The sequence below is a fragment of the Lepidochelys olivacea genome, assembly GCF_965140295.1.
Source record: "Lepidochelys olivacea isolate rLepOli2 genome assembly, chromosome: 21".
Classification (NCBI taxonomy): domain Eukaryota; kingdom Metazoa; phylum Chordata; order Testudines; family Cheloniidae; genus Lepidochelys; species Lepidochelys olivacea.
In genome coordinates this window covers 13625604-13646855 of record NC_140431.1, presented here as the reverse complement: position 1 = coordinate 13646855, position 21252 = coordinate 13625604, and the positions used below count along the sequence as shown (strand labels likewise).

General features: G+C 56.7%; 1 protein-coding gene across 2 annotated transcripts in view; it reads left to right on the top strand.

The window, feature by feature from the left end:
• CACNA1S (calcium voltage-gated channel subunit alpha1 S) overlaps positions 1-21252 on the top strand; it is a 92509-nt gene that overhangs the window by 60769 nt on the left and 10488 nt on the right. For both annotated transcript variants that reach the window (XM_084611485.1, XM_084611486.1), the window contains exons 29-39: positions 5412-5540; positions 6181-6246; positions 6753-6844; positions 8421-8580; positions 9861-9988; positions 11513-11609; positions 12944-13046; positions 14013-14114; positions 14270-14394; positions 16034-16162; positions 18108-18298. In XM_084611485.1, coding sequence (XP_084467611.1) covers positions 5412-5540; positions 6181-6246; positions 6753-6844; positions 8421-8580; positions 9861-9988; positions 11513-11609; positions 12944-13046; positions 14013-14114; positions 14270-14394; positions 16034-16162; positions 18108-18298 — 1322 coding nt within the window. The remainder of the gene's footprint in view (positions 1-5411; positions 5541-6180; positions 6247-6752; positions 6845-8420; positions 8581-9860; positions 9989-11512; positions 11610-12943; positions 13047-14012; positions 14115-14269; positions 14395-16033; positions 16163-18107; positions 18299-21252) is intronic.

The following is a 21252-nucleotide window of genomic DNA, read 5'->3' as shown; positions in this document are numbered from 1 at the left end:
GTAAAATCAAGATGGTAAATACCTTACAGGGTAATCAGATTCAAAACATAGAGAGTCCCTCTAGGCAAAACCTTAAGTTACAAAAAGACACAAAAACAGGAATATCCATTCCATTCAGCATAGCTTATTTTATCAGCCATTTAAACAAAACACAATCTAACGCATATCTAGCTAGATTACTTACTAAGTTCTAAGACTCCATTCCTTTCCTGTTCCCAGCAAAAAAAAAAAAAAAACCAACAACACACAGACAGAAAGAACCTTTGTTTCTCCCCCACTCCAGCTTTGAAAGTATCTTGTCTCCTCATTGGTCATTTTGGTCAGGTGCCAACGAGGTTGTCCTAGCTTCTTAATCCTTTACAGGTGAAAGGGTTTTTCCTCTGGCCAGGAGGGATTTAAAGGTGTTTACCCTTCCCTTTATATTTATGACAGGGCTCCCTATTGGCTTTTTTAGTATGTGCCGTGTGGGGGCTCCTCGAAATGTTCCTGCTTAGTCCAATGGTCTAGCACTGCCTCTGGCTCTGGAATGCTGCTTCCTGCCCAAGCGCACAGAGCCCGGGAGCGCCATGTTTTAGGGAGACCGCACTCTCACAAAACTGTGCCAAGTGCGTCCCAGCGGTGCCACTGGGATGGGCCGCCCTCGTGTTCTGGGGCAAGGGGAAAGTTCGCCAATAACAAAGCCATTCCTGGTGGTTGTTTTCTCCCAGAAAAATTTTAACGCTGGTTTGCAAAGTCTGTCCTCTCTTGCTTTCTCTCTCCTTCCTTTCTCTCTCCTGTTTCTGCTGGCCATTGACTCATGCAAGATGGGGCGGAGAAGGCCTTGCTATTTGAAGCCCTTTCCTAAGTCACTCAGGCCCTGATCCAGCAAAACATTTAAGCACATGCAAGCAGTCCCATTGACTTCAATGGGACTAAAAATAAAGCACCGTTGCTGGATCATGCCCTGTGACCGTGATCCCAAGCCCACTAAGTCAATCGAAATACACTCGTTGACATCACTGCACTGGGGGTAAGGCCTTACGAGTGAAATTCACTCCTGCACACAGGGCCAGCACAAGGGCTAGACACCACTTAGGCCTGGTGTGACGATGTAAGTGGTGCATATGCCTTGTAGCTGTATTCCCAGCATAGGGGAGAATTGCACCCAAATGGAGCGCCCTAGCCAGGGAATGGAATAGTTAGATCTGCGGATATCTGCTTTCTATCCATGCACCATTTTTGTGGATCGGATGTGGATACAAATTTTGTATCCGTGCTGGGCTCTAGGAATAGCTACACTCTAGGAATTAACAAATTCAGTACACTTGGGCGAGAAGGTTTTGTGTGTGGACGCGAGCCGGGCTCAGGGCAACACCTGAGAAAGAGCCTGCATTAACTTGGTAGGGAAGATGAACCCTAAGTGACTTAGGAGCTTAAGTCTTATTTTCAAAAGTGGCTTAGACACCTCGTAGCGTAAGACCTGCTCTACACTTGAAAATGTAACTGTTGTGTATGTTGGCTAGAGGCATGAATTTTTTACCAATATGTAGGTATACCAGTGCCCATATAAAGCTGCAATATACTGGTATTCCCGTTCCCATATGGGAATAGCTATCCCTGTATAAAGCACCTTCTACACCAGTATAACTGCGTCCACACTGGGGCAGGTTGTATTGCTCTAACTACCCCGGAATAGTTCAAGTGGAACAACTTTCTAGTGTAGACAGGGCTGGTGTCTCATTGAACGTCGCTAGGGGCTTCGGCCTTTAAGTTGCTCTGGTACTTTTGCAGATGTTTCCCCTAGTGCCTATCTTTAGGTTCCCAAGTCCCAACATTTCTCTTCCAGTCTTACCCAGCTTGATATTTCCTTCAACCTGCCCTGGGGATGAGCCTGGATTCAGATCTGCCTTATTCTGTGCGTTAGTTTTTGGGCCATCCTACCCTGTCTTCTTTCTGTGTCTCTTCCTCTCTCTGCTTCCCAGCTTGCTCTTCCCTCCAGCCGCCTTTCTGTCTTTCTCCTTCTGTCTCTCTTTTGTTTCCTGCCTCTCTGACAGTTTCTCTTGCTGACACTCTTGTTCTCTCGACAGACGTTTCTTGCTTCCAGTGGCGGACTGTACTGCCTAAGCGGAGGCTGTAATGGCATTGTAAATATCAGCTGCATGTGCTTGCAGTGGGTCTCTTTATTTTTCTTCTCCTAGTTGTTTCTCTGCTGCACTCAGCTGCTGTGTTTGCCTGGATTGCATGGTGTGAATCCAGGGGGCTGCTCTGCAAATGCACAGGGTGACACTCCCATTCGGAGTGGGGGTAGGAGCTAAAAACACCAATGGTTTGGGAGCAAAACACACCCAACCTCTAGGAGATCTTCTCACCTCACACTGAAATGTGATCTCCATCCATCTATTTATCCATCCACCCCTCCCTATCTCCCCACTGACCCATCCATCCATATTGCACTGTTGTTCTATCCATCCACCCCTCCCTATCCCCGCACTGACCCATCCATCCATATTGCACTTTTCTTCTATCCGTCCATCCTTCATCCATGAAATACAGCAAAACTCAGCTAGAGACAGAGCCATCTAACTAAGGTTGCATCCGGCTGTTGTACAGACAGGACTGGTACTCTACCTGCTCATTGTATCATCTAATGCAACGTTATTTTGTAAAGGTTGGGGATTGGTCCTGCTTTGAGCAGGGGGTTGGACTAGATGTCCTCCTGAGGTCCCTTCGAACCCTGATATTCTCTGATTCTAAGGTCTCTCCCCCCAGCTGTGTGCACACAGCTTCTTACAATGTGATTTGGTGCAATTGCAGGGATACGTTTCTCGACACTTCCATTCTCTGCGGAAGGTTAGTTTCCCTCCTGGCCTGACATGTCCTTGGGCTCTGGGTTCCCTCAATCCCTGTTCAGCTGTGTATGGTACAGAGCCTGTGCTGGTTTCGGTGGTAACTGATCTCCTGGTGATGGACAAAAGTCACGAGTCCCAGAAGCACATAACAATGAATTTTGTTATGTGCACCAATATGGAAGGGAGGTGTGACACATCACCTTCATATTGGTGCACTTAACAAAATCCATGCGGTGGGGGTGGGGTTGAGGGGTTCGGAGCGTGGGAAGGGGCTCAGGGCTGGGGCAGAGGGCTGGGGTGAAGGGGTGTGAGGGCTCCAGCTGGGAGTGCGGGCTCTGGGGTGGGGCTGGGGATGAGGGATTTAGGGCTGGGGCAGAGGATTCGGGTGGGGGCGATGCCACAGCCCTGGCAGGTCTGGGCCGCGGCTGGGTCGGGGCTGGGGTAGGGGCGCCCTGGCCATGGCTGGGTCCGGGCCGGGTTTGGGCGCCCCGGCCCTGCGGCAGGTTGGGGGCTGGGCTAGGTTGGGGCCGGCGGGGCACTCCTCCCACCGCAGGTCCCCGGGCGGGTTGTCTGAGCCAACAGAGCGAAACAAACGCCATCAGTTCGGCTGGAGCAAGTGGGGGCGTTTTAAAGCAGAGGGTGGTGCCCAGAGACCTGGCAGAGCTTTTGCTGCTGGTGCTGATACTGCTGGGGTGGGCAGCAGCATGCGGGAGTGTGAGGAGAGGCAGCCTCAGGAGGCCAGAGAGGGCAGTTGCACTAGGCGTGGGACGATGGAGGCTGGGATGTGATTTGGGGCCGAGATGGAGCTGGGGCAGGGACAAGGACAGGCTGATTTTTCAGACTAGGAACGCTTTGGAGAGCAGAATTAGGGACACTTCACTGAGCCCCCTGGAAGAACCCACTCTCTCCTTTGCAGAGGTCCCCCCATAGCGAGCCAGCCCCTGGGCTATCAAGAGGGGCAGCTGGAGATGACCCTGCTGTTTTTGCTGGACAGCTGCCTCTGGTACCAAACCATTGAGGTGTTAAGGCCTGGTAACCAAATGTTGCTATTCCCATTGGGCAGCTGGGGAAACTGAGGCAGGGAGAGGGTCAGTGACTGGCCCAAGGTCATCCAGCAAGTTGCTGGTGGAGTCAGGATTAGAATCCAGGACTCCTGACTCCTCCCATCAAGCATTAGGCCACAGCTGCCTTGTGGGGAGTGGAACCTTGTGTTATGATCATCCGATCTTGTGCCTGGCACATCCCCTCAGCTGAATCCAAGGAGCTGTACATACAGGCAAGTCAGGTCTCTGATCCCCCCTCTGCCCCACGCCGCCCTGTGAGTCAGTGTGCCAGCCACCGCGGCTCCTGGCTCCTCCCCAGCGAACGCTACCGAACAAGACATGGTGCAGTGAGACAAGACAAAGCGGGGGAGGGATTTGCCCCACAAGCTGTGATCCTGGCTGATCAGCACTATGGAGCGTTTGCTCAGCTTGTTCCAAAAGTTATTGGGAGCCTTCGATAAGATGCAGACACCTGGGGCTCCTGGTGGGGAAGGCAGCGTGTGAGCTACAGGGAAGACGGGGTTAGGGTTCCAGCTTAGGAGACAGAAGGTCTAGCTTCAGTTCCCTGCCCCAGGCTCCCTGGGGCAAGTCATGCTGGGCCTCAGATGCCCGTCGGAACCTAGCCCTGCCCTACCACGCGGCGGGTGTGAAGACTGTGATCTGTGAACTGCTTTGAGACCTGCTGACGAGAAGAGCTAGGAGGTGTTATTACTGCAGGTCCCAGGCCCAGGGATGCACCCGCCAAGCAGCGTTTGGCTACTCAAGCAGGTGTCGCACTGTCACTTGTGTGTCTGTGGCCGCTGTTGCGGAGCGGAGAGTTCCCACCCTTGCCAAGAGCTTTTCTCTCCGGACAGTCTCCTTTGCTGCCCGTCCCCCTTGGGAGGGCTCCGATCCCCGCTTCCCTCCAGACAGGGAGGGACTCACAGGGACTGGGGGCCGCAATATCGTCTTTTGAAGGTCTCCCCCACCCTAACCCACCCTATTCCTTCCCTCCCTTCCTCCCACCCCACCCCGGTCAACCCCTGCTCCATGGCCCCAAACCGAATGTTCACAGCGAGCTCCAACCCTTTGCCCCCTGCCATAGACCTGCTGCAGCCAGGTGGCTCTCAGGCCTAGGGTGGTGGGAACCAGAGCCCCAGGTTAAGCAGGGGGGACCGGAGCCCATCATGTAACCCTTGCTGGTGGAGCTGAGCATGGGGGAGGGAGCCTCTCTTCTGGATCCTCCTCGCTGGCATGTACTGATTTGGTAGCACCCCTCGACCCTCACTAGAGCATGCAGCCGGCCCAGCGCGTGGGCTTACTCCACCACACAGAACACCCAAGCTGCAGGAGAGCCCTGAGCGGGGCTGCAGATCCGAGATATACCTGGGCTGCAGCGGTGAACAGTGGGGGAAACGCCACCAGTCCTGCACAGCGGTGGCTCCTCCCCGTGGCCAAGCAGCCCCGAAGAGCCCAGCAGGTCTCCTGGGCCTGTTCCCGCCCTCCCCTCCCTGGGGCTTCTGTTCCTACTGAGCGGCTAAGGGGCCTGCTTTGCCTGCAGGATTCTACAGACAATTCCCGCGTCTCCATCACCTTCTTCCGACTTTTCCGGGTGATGAGGTTGGTGAAGCTGTTGAGCCGGGGGGAAGGAGTCAGGACCCTGCTCTGGACCTTCATCAAGTCCTTCCAGGTGCGTGTGGACCAATCCCCAGCAAGAGCTCCATTAGCCCGTAGACGCAGCAGGCTGTTAACCTCGATATGGACCGGTCACTAGCTGGCACACACTTGACATGTAGGTTACCCAAGCATCCGGGAGTTCAGGAGGAGCCAAGAAGGGCTTCCCAGATGCTCATTCATACTGGTGTCAGCATGTCTCAGAGCCTCAGTTGACCCCATATTCCCCAGACCAGTAAGATTGCCAGCTCCCTTGGGCAGGAGCTTCAGGACTGGAGGGACCCTGGGGGTGCTCTCCAGCACCTCAGTCGTGGGCACCTGTTTGTGCGGAGACTGTGCATGTCCCTTTCTCCCTGCCCCCCCCCCCCCCCAGTGCTTGTCCCAGCTGCTGGGGCAGGGAGCTCCCTGTGCAGCAGGCTGTGGAGTGAGCGACAGCTGCAGGAACGCTGGAGACCGGGTGTTTTTAATGGCAGCTTCCAGCAGCAGACAGCCTCACTCTCTTGCCAGCTGCCCTGCTGGACCCCTGGCTGGCACCAGAGCTTGGTAGCTCCGGCCCGGAGAATTCCTACCCCTAAAGCAGGTGGGATCCACAGCGGGGATAGGCCGCTCCCTCTCAGCTCCACTCCCACATAAGCCCTGGACCCTTTGTCTCACAGGCTCTGCCCTACGTGGCGTTGCTGATCGTGATGCTGTTCTTCATCTACGCTGTGATCGGGATGCAGGTAAGGAGGTAGGGACAGTGCTGGGGCCCCAGCTGGCGGGGTGTGGGAGAGTCAGGATCCAGGGAGCAGGGGTCACCCCTCAGGAGCTCCTGCCGCACAACGGATACAACCCTGCTGCCTTTCCGTCGGGGGTGGGGGTCTCAGAGTGCTCTGCAGTCACTAGTGAATCAAGCCCCAGCAGCCTCCCTGCCAGGGGGAGGTCACTGTTATCTGATGGGGAAACTGAGGCACGGAGCTGTCAAACTCCCTCTGCGTCACACAGCCAATCGGTGGCAGAACTGGGAACACACCCCGGACCCCTGACTCCCCGCGCTGTACCCAGTCCACAAGGTCATCCTGCCAGGCCAGCCCTTTCCCTGTGGTTCCGGGCTGTTGGCTGGAAAGGAGCCATCGGGAGCAGTGGTGAGGCCAGGAGTGGGCGCGTGGGGTGGAGGGTAGCCACAGATGCCTGTGGCAGTGGGGGTTCCTCTGCCAGGGCAGCTGGGATCTGAGCATGTCGTTCACAGATGTTTGGGAAAATCGCCCTGGTGGATGGAACCGAAATCAACCGGAACAACAACTTCCAGACTTTCCCACAAGCTGTGCTGCTGCTCTTCAGGTCTGTGCAGGCCCCGCCCCTTCCTCATCCCACTGCATCCCTTTCCATTCCACCCCCTCGGTGTGCCTGGTACAGCCAGCCGGGAGCCACTGCTGGGGGAAGCCAGCCTGACTCCCCGAGGAGCAAAGACCCCAGGCTAGCCCCTCACTCCCACAGGTCAGGAAAGGGCCCCTCGTGTGTGCCAAGAGGTTGCACCGGATCACAATGCACAAGTCCAAGTGCAACACAAGGACCTGGGTCTCCATACATGGAAGCAACAGTGAGGTGTACCCATCATGGCACTGTCATCCTGGCCATCCCCAGGCGTTGAACCCGGCACCTCCAGAGCTGAACATGGAGCTGCGCTAGCTTGTTCTGCAGGGCCACGATCCAGAGCCTCAAAGATATTTAGGCCCCTGAAATCAGTGGCATCGAAATACCTTTGAGGATCTGGGTGTAAGTCCCTCAGCTGGCAGCTGGCACAGGCTCGTCCTCGCGGCTGGGGACCAGGCACAGAGGGGGAAGCATGGCTCGCTGACCAGCCGGTTACGGTTGCAACAGGTTGCAGGGAAAATACACTGTGGGGTCAGGTTGTGGCCTGCGTGTGCCTTGGGGCCCACACTGGGCTCCCCAGAACTTCCCCAAGAAGACACATGAGCCCTGTTGGGGGTGCCCGCAGCCCCGCAGCCCATCAGTGGTGCCTGACTCTCAGGTCAGCTGGGCTTGGTGCTGAATGCAAGGCCAAGCTTGAGTTTTCCACCACCCAAAGACGCTGTTGGGCTGAAATTGAAAAGCTTTGTGGGACCGCGTTGATTTCAACAGCAGTCCTGATGGCAACGTTTCCAAACGATTCAAATCAAAACTTTAAACATGTTTAATTCCTCCTAAGCTTAGGCTATGTTTCTATGCTTCATGTTTCCACATTGTGGAAATTAAATGGTGCGCTAACATTTGATGTTTCAGAAATGAAATACTTTTGAATTTCCATTCCGCTGTAAATTTCAAAATGTGGATTTTTTCCCCTCTGGAATTGGTATAAAAGGAAGTGTCAGCATTCCCCATTGGAAGGAAACTGGTTTCTTACCAGTGCTAAGAAGGGATAAGAATAACAAATATGGTCTCTGGTTTTTTTCAGTCCAACCATCTCAGGGGTGTTTGATAAACATCGCTTGTAAAGCCCCCTCCCCTTTGTGAGTTATCACTGTGCCCATTTCACAGATGGGGACGTGACTTCTACTGTTGCATGGAGAGCCAGTGGCAGGGCCGGGAATAGGAGCCCTGACTGCCACTCTTCTGTTCTAACTGCTAGACTTCACTCTCTTCCCAAATCCAGGGATTGGACCCAGGAGTCCTGAGTCAGTACCCTGTTTTAACTGCTGCATTGTACTCCCCTCCCCAAGTGGGGGCTAGCACCCAGGAGTCCTGACGCCTAGTCCCCTGCCCGCCCACCGCTGGGACTAGAACCCAATAATATTGATTCTCGGCCCCTGCTGTAACCACTAGATCCTGCTCCCTTCCTGCAAATCTCATCCCATACTTCCTGGGCAGGGCAGCCCTTCCCTGCAGAGCCTAGGTGGCATTCTCCCTTTCTCCCTAGGTGTGCGACAGGCGAGGCCTGGCAGGAGATCCTGCTGGCCTGCAGCTATGGGAAACTGTGTGACCCCGAGTCTGACTACGCCCCAGGGGAGGAGTACACCTGTGGCACGGGCTTCGCCTACTTCTACTTCATCAGCTTCTACATGCTCTGCGCCTTCCTGGTACGGTCCCTGATTCCGGATCCCCTTGTGTTTAGCTCCCGGCCCCTTCATTGTCCTGGACGGGAGAAGGGTGAAAGTGGAGGCCGGGGACCAACCAGAGAGCTAATGCCAAGGCTTTCTCCCATGAGCTCTCCCGTGGCACCCCAGGTCCTGGGCAGCCCCAGAGCAGTCCAGACAGGGTCCGAAGGGTTCAGCGTGTTCTGCATTGTGCAGCTGCCGTCCCCCTTTCTGCGAGGCTGAGGGCACAGCACGCTTCATTCGCCAGTGGCAGAAGGAAGGCTGGGAAGAAAAACCCCAGTGCTGCTCCAGAACTCAGTCACCAGGAGGTGAAGTCCTCCACCCTCCAGAGCCCACCCCATGGTAAACTTGAGCTCCAGCAAGCCAGAGAGCCCTGCTCATGGCTCCTGGACTCTGGTCTCCCAGGGGGCAACCCATGGCAATGCTGTCAAGCCACTGAGCCACCCACAGTCACGCAGGAGGGGTTGAAATGAACGGGCTGCCATGCGGATTGAGGACAAATGTCAGTATTCGTCTTGCGGGGGCGAGGGCAGGACTCGCCTGTGGTTGTCATAGGTTTTACCAGCTGGGTATGAAATATTTCCAGGGCGCTATGGTCTGTTCCCTGCCTGACGATAGCAGCAGACTCTGCTGGCTTCAGGAAACCTTCTCTGCCTGGCCCTCTCTCAGTCCCTGCGTGAGGGGATCCATCCACTGCCTCTTTTCCCCCTCTTTTTTCAGCCTGGGATCCTGTGGGGCACATGGCTCCTGGGTTGGGTCTTGCTCTGGTGAGAGCGAGGCACATAAAAACGACCCTCTCGTGTATTCTCCATGCAGTAGTTGCGCTAGACAGGCTGGGAAACGCTCTCCAGCTTGGATTGGCTGCCCATCGCGTACTGCTGTAAGGACAAAATGTTCCTGAATCCACAGGGCAGGCCTGGTCCCTGCATGATGGGTCCCCCAGGGCGAAGACAGAGAATGTCTGAGCCAGGATATCGGAGTTGAGATCTAGCAGGCAGGCTGGAGAGGGGAATTTTGTACTAAGTGTGTAATTTGTCAGAGGAGACCAACCGGTGGCAGTTTAGAGCACAGGGAAGATAGTGCGCGGCCCAGTGCCCTGCTGTCATCTTATATAAGCCCTTCACATTTGGAGACCCCATGTCCTTCCCTCTCCAGGGCTTTGTGGGACAGACACTCAGCAGACTTCAATGGGAGCTGCTTTGCACTAGCTGAGGATCTGGCTCCGCATCTGGTCCCCTTCACATATGCTTATCTCTTGCCAGATTATCAACCTCTTTGTCGCCGTCATCATGGACAACTTTGACTACCTCACGCGGGACTGGTCCATCCTGGGTCCGCACCACCTGGACGAATTCAAAAGAATCTGGGCAGAATATGACCCGGAAGCCAAGTGAGTGAGCGCTGGTCTATGGCTGGCCTGGGTCTGAGTGGCAGCCAGGGAGGCCTGCGGATTATTTCCTTAAAAGGCTAAGAAAGAAGTTAGCACAGCTGGAAGGTGCTGGATTGGCAGCCTGTGGGCCTGAAGTCCCCTATTTATCCACAGCTCCGCCATAGCATGGGTAGCGTCAATACCAAGGGCTATGACAGACTCTCCAGTGCTGGCAACTTTTAAATCAAACCTGTATGTTTTTCAAGATGTGCATTAGTTCAAAAGGAATTATTCGGGGCAAGTTCTCTGGCCTGTGTTGTACAGGAGCATTGACCGGTTCTGTTCCCTGCTACCCAGAACGCACTTGTTCACAGGCAGAGCCTTGAGCTTGAAGAAGAATGTCATTTCTTCACTGCTTCAGTGAGCGATCAGTCCGCCGAAACAGGGCCCAACAGGGCTAAATCCAAGCGCACCCCCAGGTTCAGGTGCTCGCCTTGAATACACTGTTACAAAGTTATTTGTTATATAGTGTATAAACACTTTCCTGCTTAGCGGAGATTAGTTTGCTAACTCCGTTGTTTACCTGATCAGGTTGCTGACCCAGATGATCACCTGGTTGGACTGCTGACCCAGTTGTTAAGCAGATCAGGTTGCTGGCTCATCTTTTCACCCAGCTGTTCTCCCTCCCTGCCAGACAATGTCCCAACACCAAAAATATACCTGCTATATATTACGTAACCTACAAGGAGGTCAGACTGGATGAGCACAGGGGGCTCTTTTGGTCTATGGCTCTAAAGCCCGGCTGAGATGATCATCCAAGGTGCTAATTATAGTAGTGGCTTTCTGAGACCTTTTAAGAACTGGCCTGAGAAACAGCAACTCATTTAACGCAGGCCCCCAAACTACCCCCAGCTGGGTTCTAGACCTGGGAGCTTTCCTGTCCCCTGAAGCATCCAGTCCCCAGTGACATAATATGTCAGCACTGTAGTGTCATTCTAGAATGGCCTGCAATATGAAATCCCATCGGTTTCAAAATTATCTGCCTACCTACATACTTCTGTGCCCCCCATCTCTGTAGTGCCTGGGGGCCTCGCCTACATTAATGAATTTACCCTCGCAACAGTCTGTGCAGCAGGGAAGTGTCCATGTTGGAGATGGAGAAACTGAAGTACAAACAGACGTAAAGCCCAGATTTTTCAAGGCTTTTGGCACTGCTGCACTGAGTTTTTTAATGCCTCACTGATTTAGGAGCCTAAGGTTCATTTTCAAAAGAGATTTAGGCACTGAAGAGCCAAAAATCCCATTGCCAGCACCTATATCCCTTTGGAAACGAGACTTTGACACCTGGATCAGTTCGGTGTTGCATCACTCAGCGTAGCAGCGTCTGATACCGTTAAAATCTGGGCCTAAGTGACTTCCCCAAGGTCACACAGGCAGTCAGTGGCTGAGCCAGAGATCCAGCGCTTCTGCCCCCGCAAGCCAATTAACCCCACCCCCACCCCCAGCATTTGCAATTCTACCACAGCTGTCTCTTGACTCCTGCAGGGGAAGAATCAAACATCTGGATGTGGTGACCCTGCTGAGACGCATCCAGCCTCCCCTGGGCTTTGGGAAGTTCTGTCCGCACCGCGTGGCTTGCAAGGTAATAAGCCCTTTGCAAAGGGAAAGGTTCCATTATTAACATGCCGGATGGCTCACCTCCCCGTCCCAACCCCTCCCTCCAGCACCCCCTGCAGCCTCTGGGTTCCCCAGCTCCCACTGAAAGGAGCTGGGGAGAAATCCAGAGTTGGTTTTGAGTATCCTCATGATCTGATATCAAGGGTTTAATGGAGAAGGAGGCTTTTGGGGGGAGCGAGACAATTTAAACGGGCAGAGGCTGACACACTTCAGGTTTCCTGAATGATAATCTCCCATGGTACAGTCAGTCCAATACAAGGCGGAGAACCCCACCACTGAGAACACTCCGAAGCTCTTGGTCAGACACAAATCTCAGCTAGAGATGGGTCCAAGCTGCACCGCTCAGCTCTAGTGTCCCCGTGTTTGGGTCTGGGGTTGGGGTCCAGGCCCTTCTTCGGCTTTGGTGGGTCACACTGTGGCTGCGTGAAAGCTGATGGCGGGAGTCCGAACTCCTCAGTGGGGAACGTGTCCTGTTGCCCGCAGGGGGCAGCTCTCCAAAAGCCGAGGCTGCAGAGGGAGCAGGGAGAGTGGACGGCATGGCTGTTGTTCCGTAGGCATCTGGCACTTCTTCCTGCACCCGCTCATTCTCCACAGAGCACGGGAGACGTTTCTGACTCACGCCATCAAAGCGTTAACAAAGCCACCCAGTTCCTGGGTTGGAGCTTAAGGCAGCTTTGCCATTTTAAACCAGCCGTGGATTCTGGACCATTGGGTGAAATTGTATGTTATCAAGAGGCCATGGGGTCTGATCCCGGAATCCTTTGGGTTGGACAGGCTCTCTAGTGGATCCTCTAGTGCACCCCGCTGCCTTTGTGGTTGGATGGATTTCATTGATCCCATCCCATCCCTGATAGAAGGATGTCTTCCCAATTCCCTCACCTTCAACATCTTCACTGGTGAGGCCACTCCTGCCATACGCAGCCTGCTGCTTAACCCAACCCGTCCGTAGAGTTGTAACCTTTAACCTGACCGTTCCCATGCAGCCAAGGCCTCCGTGGTCAGTCTTTGCTGCCTGGTGAGCTGTGCTCTGGAGAGCGTCCTTTGCACAAGTGCCGTGCAATAGAGACGGATCTCCGTTGTCATGAATATAAGGGGGACTCTCTCTAAGGGGGCTGCTGGACACAGATGGACCGGGAGGGTCTCTCTGGTTCCCTGGCTCTCAGACTGTGTTGCCATTGTCAAGGCACCGCATCTCCCTGAGGCCTGGCCTGAGCAGTCCTGCCGGGGTCTGCTGCCGGGCCTGGGCGTGGGAAGTGCACTCCGGGCTGGGGGTGAACGCGGTTGTCGTTTGTTGCGCAGCGGCTGGTGTGCATGAACATGCCTCTGAACAGCGACGGAACCGTCACCTTCAACGCCACTCTCTTCGCTCTGGTGCGGACAGCCCTCAAGATCAAGACGGAAGGTGAGGGACGCGCTCTGTCTGCTTTGGTGCCCTGCCCTGCCAGCACGGCGCTGGCTGGTGCATCTATAGAGACTGCCTCCAAAATGCTTCCCTAGCTCCGCCCATGCAGGGGTCCCTCCCCAGCACCAGCATGAGCTGTGAGTAATATCGGCTACCCTGGTGCCTTTCGTATGGGGGACCTAGGGCCAGATCCTTTGCTGCTGCAAATCAGCACGACGTGACTTCAAAGGAGTTAAGCCTATTTACACCTGCTGGGCACTTGGCCCATTATACTTTAGCCTCGCAACGCCGGTTGTGCGGTAGGGGAGGGTTGTGCAGGGATCCTTTCACCCTTCCGCAGAATGCTGCCTTCTTCTTCGAGTAGCGCCCCCCACCTGCGATTGGAGATGTTTAGTAGCAGTGCCCGTGCGTCCCGTGCATGCATTCCCGGCGTCCCCGGACCCCGTGCTGCGGGTATGTAGAGCCGCACGGGCAAATGGCCCTCGGTTCCTTCTCAACCACCCGCTGGCCTGAGACAGAGCGTCAAGCTTGCCCGCTTCAGCTTAGCCTTGAGTTCTCAGTTCAAGGTTTAGTTTCGTTTACTTGCCTCTCTTCTTTATTTTATAATTGTCCCTCTTCCGTTAACTTGGGGAGGTTCTGCTTAATAGGCCCTTTTTTCCTCCCCCACCCCTTCCTGAGGGGTTTGCCTTGGGGATTGTCATTCACCTGGTGTGCCGGGATTCCTGGGATGCAAGCGCTGCCTTTCCCACTGGGAATCAACCCCGGTCAGCGACAGACATTCCCAGCGTATCCGCTGTCTGGGACACGCCTACAATTCCAGCCAGCTCCAAGGTCTGCTCAGCTTTTAAAAGCAGATCTAAAAACTCCTGGAGAGTCAACTTAGGATCCCCATGATGGAGCTCTCCGTCCAGCCAGCGGTGTTCCCTAGGGGAAGAACGAATGGATTGGTGGTTTGTCTCCCCACAGGTAACTTTGAGCAGGCCAACGAGGAGCTGAGAGCCATTATCAAGAAGATCTGGAAGAGAACTAGCATGAAACTCCTGGACCAGGTCATTCCGCCGATTGGAGGTGCGTCTTCCCATGGGTGATCCAGAGACTGTGTTTGCCATCCTCCCTGGCTTATTTCTCCCTGGCACCCTCTGCCCGCCGCCCCACGCCGCTCGGAGGGGGGCTGGGTATAGCCGCTGGGCAGTGTTACACTCACTTGGCTTTCTCCCCTCCAGAGGACGAGGTGACCGTGGGCAAGTTCTACGCCACCTTCCTCATCCAGGAGCACTTCCGGAAGTTCATGAAGCGCCAGGAGGAATATTATGGGTATCGGCCCAAAAAGAACGCCATTGCTATCCAGGTCAGTGCCAACAGGTCTGGGGATCCCAGCTGCTCCTCTTGCCTGGATAAAGCAGCCAGCTTGTCCCTGCTGCACAAAGGCAGGGCAGGGCTCAGGAGGCAGAGTTGCCTATTGGATAGAACACTGGCCTGGGACTCGAGAGACCCGGGCTCTGCCACCAGCGCCGCTGGGCAAGTCATTTCCCCTCTCTGTGCCTCAGTTTCCCCAGCTGTAAAATTGGGATAGTGACACTGACCTCAGTGGTAAAGCACATTGAGATCGCCTCATGAAAAGTGCTCCACAAGAGCGAGGTGGTGGTGTTATTATGTGCCGGGCAAGGTGGGAAGGAGGCCTAAGTATTTGAAGGTGTCGGTACTAGGCTGGCAGAGGAATTCTCGAGGGTGGCCGGAGGGGAAGTCCTGGGACAGAGCTGAACAAAGGGACATGGAGACAGGGGAATGGGCTGTGGGTGGAAGCTCTGCCCCTTAGAACACTGGAAATGGGGCTGCATAGGAGAGCTGGTGGATGAGACAGGAGAGCCCAAACAGATCTCAGTGTGTAAGGGATGGGACCCCACGTTAAGAGGAACAGTCCTGAAGTGGAGGAGGCTGGCCCAGCCTAAGGGACAACTTGGTGGCTGCCTCCTCGGGGCCTGGCAGTTGGTCTCCGCTGCACACAGCTTGGACTGGTGCCTGGACCGAGCTCTGGGCTTTCAAGGGCTTCCCGTGATGGAATCTCAGAGCTGGTGCCCCCACACCACCCTTCCTGCAGCCCTGCTCCTTCCACGATGACCCAGGGTCGGTCTCTACAGGCAGCGCGATCTAGAGGAGTAAGCACGGTGGAGAGCAGCAAGGCACCTGGGTTCTTTCCCCACTCTGCCACTGACTCATTGTGTAGCCTTGGGCAAGTCACTTCCCTCCTGTCTGCCTTGGTTTCCCCACCCATGAAATGGGGACAAAGAGGCAGGGACAAGGGGAAGGTCTGAGGCTCATGTCACTCCCTGCCCCCCTTCTGGCTGATGGAACGAACAGCCCCACACAGGAGTTTCAACTGGAGTCCAGGCTCCCTGTGTCAGAGGTCCTGGGGGGCATGTCCCGAGCACAGAGGACTCCTCCCCTGGAGAGATGCGGGTATTTCTCTTGTCCAACCTGGAATGCAGCCATGTCTCAGGGCTCCCCTGGCCTCCCCCTGGGGTGTAGGAACATCGGTCCCTGGGTGTCAAATCCAGTTCCCACATGTGCAAGGTGAGATGTGCCAGCCCCCATGGCCCTGCAGGAGGGGCAGAGATGCCGATGCCCTAGACAGACCCCCCGCCTCCCCCAGCCCCATGACTCAGCTCATTTACCCTCTTCCAGCCCCATTGCGTGAAGTCACTTCTCTGCGTCCCCCTTTCCTTCCCACCCAGTGCACAGAGCTAGCGCCGGGGGAGAGGCTGCTGAACCAGCAGGCACCAGAGTCCCCCCTTTGGGAAGTAGGCAAGGCAGCCTGGGCTCGGTGGAGGCAGCTGGGGGGCAGGGCTGCGGGTTCGGGGAAGGAAGCTGGAGCTGCCGGGTAAGCGGGCTTTGCTGAGCCTCCCTCTCCCCTTGCCTGGGGAGGAAGCGCTCGCCCTGCCACCAGCAGCCCCGTGAGTGACCTTCCCCGTCTCTGTCCGTCCAACCAGGCCGGCCTGAGAAGCATCGAAGAGGAAGCCGCACCCGAGATCCACCGAACGATCTCTGGGGACCTGACCGCCGAGGAGGAGCTGGAGAGGGCCATGATGGAGGCAGCGATAGAGGAAGGGATATACCGGGTGAGCACAGCGAGAGGTACCGCCCGCTCTCCCCACACCCTCCCCGCACGTACCAGCCCCACCGCCGGTGTCCCATGCGGAGCATCGTGTGCTGAGCGGTGACTGCTGCAGACAGGGTAGGGGCCCCCCAGAAGGTGCCAGGGGTGAGTGATGATGCCCGAGATCAGTCACATTGTCATGGCCGCTTGGTGCCAAACACTTGGGCAGGACCCAGCTCTGTGTGAGCACGTGAGCCGGCGGGTGTGGCACGAAGCCACAAGCATGGGAGATGCCACAGTCTGTGGAAATGGGTCTGATCACAGAGGAGAGGGTCAGTAACAAGAAACCACGTCACCGACTGGCTAAGTCGCCGTCACCGTCTCCTCTGTTCCCAGGCGTTAGGTCAGGGGTGAGCAAACTTTTTGGCCTGAGAGCCACATCTGGGTATAGAAATTGTATGGCGGGCCCTGAATGCTCACAGTATTGGGGTTGGGGTGCAGGACGAGGTGAGGGCGCTGGCTGGGGGTGCGGGCTCTGGGGGGGGGGCCAGAAATGAGGAGTTCAGAGTGCTGGAGGGGGCTCTGGGCTGGGGCGGGGGGGTTGGGGGCTCCGGCTGCGTGTGCAGGCTCTGGGGTGGGTCTGGGGATGAGGGGAGGGGTTGGGTGTGCAGGAGGGTGCTCCGGGCTGGGACTGAGGGGTTCGGAGGGCAGGAGGGGAATCAGGGCTGGGGCAGGGGGTTGGGGTGAGGGAAGGGCTCAGGGGTGCAGGCTCCAGGTGGCGCTTATCTCAAGCAGCTCCCAGAAGCAGCAGCATGTCCCCCCTCCGGCTCCTATGCGGAGGCGCGACCAGGCGTCTATGCAGCATGCTGCCCCATCCGCAGGCACCGCCCCTGAAGCTCCCATTGGCCGTGGTTCCCAACCAATGGGAGCTGCCGGGCGGTGCTTGGGGAGGGGGCAGCATGCGGAGCAGAGTCCTCTAGCTGCCCCTACGCATAGGAGCCGGAGCAGGGACCTGCCGCTGCTTCCAGGAACCGCACAGAGTGGCCCCTGACCCTGTCCCTGGCTGGAGCGGGGCAAGCCCCAAACCCCGCTCCCCAGAGGAACTCGAGGGCTGGATTAAAATGCCTGGTGGGCCGGATCCGCCCTGTGGGCAGTAGTTTGCCCACCCCTGCGTTAGGTGGAGCTGCGGGCTGGTGACCTGATCTCAGAGATCTCTGGGTTCTAATCCCAGCACTGGTGTTATCGCCCTGGCTGTCCCTTCCCCCTCCCCTGTACAATGGGGCTAACTGTACTGACTCCCCCGGACCGCAAAGTGGATATTAACCAGTTAACATGCTGGAAGAGTGCTCATTCCTGGGATGGACTGGCTAGTGTGTATCGGCACCTCTGCTCGGTGCACAGCTATGTGTCACAGACCCAACACTGCTGACAGAGATTCCCTCTGCACTCCCTATGCTGGGAGCTTCCAGCTGGCTGTGATGTAATGATAGCCATGGCAACCAAGGTACCAGCAGTCTGTGACAGCGTCCTGCCCCGTCTCGCTCCTCAGGGAATCCCTCGCATTCAGAGCCGCCTGTGAGTGTGGAAGGGTTTATCTGGTAGGAGAGACAGCGCTGCCTAGTGGATGGGCTGGGACTGGGCTGCAACTCAGGAGACCTGGGTTCTATTCCCAGCTCTGCCATGGACCTACTGGGTGACCTAAGGCAAGTCACTTGTGCCTCAGTTTCCCCCGCTGTGAGGTGAGGAGCTGAGCCCCCTATTTATAAAGAGCCTCTGTAAGAACTGGGGCTGTTATTACTGCTGCCCTGCTGTGCATGACCTTAAATTCAGTTGCCATTACTGGCCTTTGCCGTCCCACCGTGGGCCCAAACCCATCCGGACCGTCGGGCGGCGTGCGCCACAGGCTGGGAGGCCTCGAGAAGCGCCACGGTCAAGGCCCGCTCTGACCTCTCCCCTCTTGGTTCCAGAGGACGGGTGGCTTGTTTGGCCATGTGGACTCCTTCATGGAGCGGAACAGCCCCCTGCAGCCCCATGTGACCAGCCAGAGACCCCTGCAGTTCACTGAAGTGGGGAGCGAAGACGTGGACTCCCCCGTCTTCCTGGATGACTTCCCGCCGGACAGGAACCCCAACACCAACAACAGCAACGCAGCCGCACGGTCAGAGACAGCCCCCCAGGGCGCGTGGCGGCCGGGGGGGGACCGCAAGGGGTTATGCTGTCTGTGTAAATGGTGCAGTCTCCATAAGAGAGGGACCCATTCATATCCCTCGACTGCACAGCTGCTGTGACTCGGGGAGCTTGGCGCTCGGGGACTGTGAGTGTGTGTGAACGGGTGCAGTAGCGGGTGCTCACGTGCGTGCACGTGTGTGTGTGTGAGCTTGTGTACGCGTGGATATGTTGACGCTTGTGTGTGCGGGGGCAGACACTGGCCGCCTCCCGCCCCGTTAACCGGGGGGGGAAAGGGGGGGTGCAGTTTCTGCCTTCAGGTCTCAGGCAAAACCAGATGCCCGCCTTGCCCAGGTCTCGTTTACAGAGCATGGCACACGCCTCCCCATGGCCTGGCAGCTTCACCCCTTTCTACCCCAGCGGTTCTCAACCTATTTATCATTGTGGGGTGCCCACCTAACCCCCCCACAAGCCCCTATGCTCAGTGCTCTCTGCCCACACACCCCTCCACAGAGAGGGGGCAGAAGCAGAGAACCGGGTGTGGGGCGTGGGGCAGGGACTCCGACCCTGCACCCTGCTGTGCAGGGATCCCTAACCCCAACACCCGCCGTGTGGGGACCCCAACCCAACTCCCACTCTGCAGGGTTGGGATGCAGCCAGGACCCCGACCCTGGATGCTGTCAGGACCGCACTGTGCGGGGACCCAGAGCCCGCCGCGTGCCAGGGTGGGTGGCAGCCAGTTGCTTGGACCCAGAGCCTGCCCTGCGGCCTTTATCACACAGCTGAGCGGGCTGCAGATCCTGTTTACACTAGCAGGTGTCAGACTAATCCCAGCAACAGGCACCTGGCAGCTGCCGGGCTGTTTTACCCCAGAGGAAGATCTGGCTCCAGATTATCGGTGGGGCACTTTAGGGTCTAGAACAGGGCAGAGACCAATTCAGAGCAGCGGTGAGCAGAGCCGCTCTGACACCAGACAAGGCCGGGGGGCTCGGCCCCACTGCAAATCGGGCCGCGTGATTTCAGGCACCCAGGCTAAAGCTCTGGTCACTGGGGCTAGTTCTCTACGCAGACTTGCCCCTTTTGTGAAGCCCTGGACAGCTGCAGGTGCAATGAATGACGCCAGCTGGCAGACTGCCCCGCCAACCCTCCGAGGCTGTCCCTGTGACTGTTATCCATATGGACGCTGCAAGGACCTTGGGCTGGCATGCGCAGCGTGACTCCTTTGGCCTGAGCCCAGTTGTGCCCATCTGTACGTGGCTCTCGGTTTCCCAAGCCCTTCTTCGCTCCCTCTGGCCCTGGCGGTGATGTTATGTAGTCAGACAGCTCCAGAGACTGCAGAAAAGACACAGCGACCGCCCAGAGCGCTTGTAATTGAAGCATGACATGCCCCTGGCAGGGTCATCCACAGGGCTTGGCCGGACAGGGGAACCTCGGATCTGAACGCATCGGCTGCTACTGCTTGAATTGAAGGAGTAAGGCCCGTACCTCGGCAGCAGCAGGTCCAGGAATGTCTTTGCATGGTCCAGCCAGAAGGGGGCAATAGGCTGCAGCACGGTGCTAGCCTGGGGTCCGGACCCCTGGACAAAACAACACAGGAGGGCAGTGAAATGGGGGGACGAGGGTTACCCCACAAACATAACGGGGCTGTCCTCATTAGTTCTTCTGCTATCCGTCCCGGTGAGGGGTCCACCGTAGGAGGCGTGTGCCCTGGACTGGAGCCTGTGCCGTCGTGCTGGTGGCCTGCGCCGGCTCCGAGCAACGGGATACAGGGATGTGGGGGTGTGGGGCAGGGCCCCCAACCCAGAGAGGCGAGAGCCTGCCGCCACTCAGCTCCTTCTCAGCTGCCTGAGGCTCGGGACCGAGTTTTCCGCAGATCGCTGTGTTCTGCGTCCCGCCTTTCTCTCACCTCCGGAAAGACTTTTCTTGCGTATTTTCGTTTCTCATTTGTTTTCCTGCCCTATATTTTATGTTCATTTTTATTTCATTTGGCACGTTTCTGTGCTCTTGGAGGGGGTGGGGGTTCCCCACCTACTCCTGGACCTTTTTCTGTGCCGATCAATCTGTTGTGCCTAACGCCCCAGGGGTTAAGCCCTGCCAGACTTGCCACAGGTCTTTTTCCAACCGCGATGGACATTGAAGTTGCCTGTGGTGTTTGGGGAACTCCCCCGTCCCCCCCAGAGCGTGCGGTCTGTCTGGAGTTTAAGGGCAGGCCCCAAAACAACAGGGAGATGAGACTAGCAGTCCTGTTAATGGGACGTGCTCTCGCTCCGGAGAGGGCCGCTTCCCCCCAGGCATTAGCATTGGCTCCTTCAGTCATCAGCCCAGCCGCAGCTGGGACCACGGAGGTGAAGCCTTCGAAGAGGAGAAAGCACTCCTCCTCATCCAGAGACTTGGCAAAAAGGGGTAGCTCACCTCGTAAGACCCACTCGCAGGAGCCCTCATGTCCCTTCAGGGGTACCGTAAAGGGGCCGACTGAGCCTGGTGTCGAGGCATCGGTACCACATACCTGACCCTCCATGGCACCATGATACGCATGGGGCTACCACTCATCCCTTGGCACCGGCTTCTGACCCCAGCTCTGAAGTGAGACAGGACCCTGCATCCACCTCAGTACTGCAGCAGTCTCCATCTCAGAGTCCACATTTTCACTTCCAGCTGCCAGCGGCTGTCAGCACCCTCCGGCTCCTTCCAGGCCCCCGTTGTCTGAAGATCTCATCATTTCGGATGAGCCCGACTCTGTTGCGGTGGGATCTGTCAGAGCCCCCTCGCCGGTACAGCCTAGGCACCTGCAGGCCAAAACCCACCCAAGCCTCCAGCAGTCAGCACCAGCCATGCTAGCTGAGCCGTCACGTAGCCTCTGAGGTCCCGGTACAGGAATCCACCCTGGTGCCATACCATCCAGCTCCCAGGGGTCCCTGTACCAAGGAGGACCCTAGAGAACCAGCC